The sequence below is a fragment of the Amphimedon queenslandica genome, unplaced genomic scaffold (genome assembly GCF_000090795.2).
Source record: "Amphimedon queenslandica unplaced genomic scaffold, v1.1 AMPQUscaffold_13203, whole genome shotgun sequence".
In the NCBI taxonomy this organism is placed as follows: domain Eukaryota; kingdom Metazoa; phylum Porifera; class Demospongiae; order Haplosclerida; family Niphatidae; genus Amphimedon; species Amphimedon queenslandica.
Window position 1 is genome coordinate 1 of NW_003546561.1, and position 1,022 is coordinate 1,022.

The 1,022-nt window shown below is 34.8% G+C and overlaps 1 protein-coding gene across 1 annotated transcript; it reads left to right on the plus strand.

Annotated features, from left to right (window-relative positions):
• The first annotated feature begins 6 nt into the window (after positions 1-6).
• Positions 7-683, plus strand: LOC109584510 (golgin subfamily A member 6-like protein 1). The gene is made up of 3 exons (XM_020000272.1): positions 7-59; positions 108-320; positions 368-683. The coding sequence occupies exons 1-3, from the start codon at positions 12-14 to the stop codon at positions 494-496; spliced, it is 390 nt and encodes a 129-aa protein (XP_019855831.1). The 5' UTR covers positions 7-11; the 3' UTR covers positions 497-683.
• Positions 684-1,022: the final 339 nt, after the last annotated feature.

Below are 1,022 nucleotides of genomic sequence, written 5' to 3' on the forward strand. Positions count from 1 at the left end.
TGGTTAGTGAAATGATTGCAATGACAGCAGAAAATGAGGAGTTTTTTAAAATGATTGAAGTCAGTACTTTTGTTTTGTTTTTGTATGAATTGACTTTTTAAGTATAGGAATCTCCTGTACAAGACAGCACACTGCAACTTTCAGATGCACCTAAAGTGGATGAGACATATTCAGAAAAGCTTCAAGAAAATATAAAAAAGATGGATAAAGAGAAATGGGTGAAAGAGCAAGAGGAAATAATTAAAAGGGAGAAACGAAAAAATGAGAAGGAAGCAGAAAAAATTAGAAAAGAAAGAGCAAGAATACAACAGCTTGAGACAGTAAGTGTATAGTACTTTTTACATCATTTAATTTCAAATACATCAAGGATATTACTAAGAGAAGAATTGCTCTTGATGAGGAGTATAAAAAGAAACTCCTTCAAGAGACTTTTTTAAGGACGACACGTCCGGCATCTGGTGGCGGTGGCGGTGGCGGTGGGTGTGTGATTCTGTGACATTGTCAGCTGATTGTGACTGCTATTAATATTATAATAGCTGTTAGTGTATTTTTGTAGCTATAGACTAGCTATTGACATCTAGCAGTACTTCAATGTTATAATAGCTCTCGTATTGTTTTTGCCACTTTTATTTGTGTATGATTTGTTTATAGTTTCTTTCATTATTAATGACTCAACACTACCATTCAGTATAGCATAAATGGGCCTGCATGGGAGGGAAATAGCTAGGGAAAGTGAGAGAGATAGAGAAATACTGATCACTCTACTTCTAATCATGGTAACTCTAACCTTTCATCATGGTGTGATCTCTGCCATGAAAGTTTCATGGCAGAGATCACACCATGTATCAATCATCAAAATGTCATTAAACATAATCTACATTAATCAAATCATAGCAGCTTATTTCATCAGAGGGTCTTGAATAACCTTTTGGAGAGGGAATCAATGAACCATAGATCTATGAATGAATGAACACAGTCATGTATTGCGTAGTAGATCTAGACTAGAGTAAACGATCAATGAT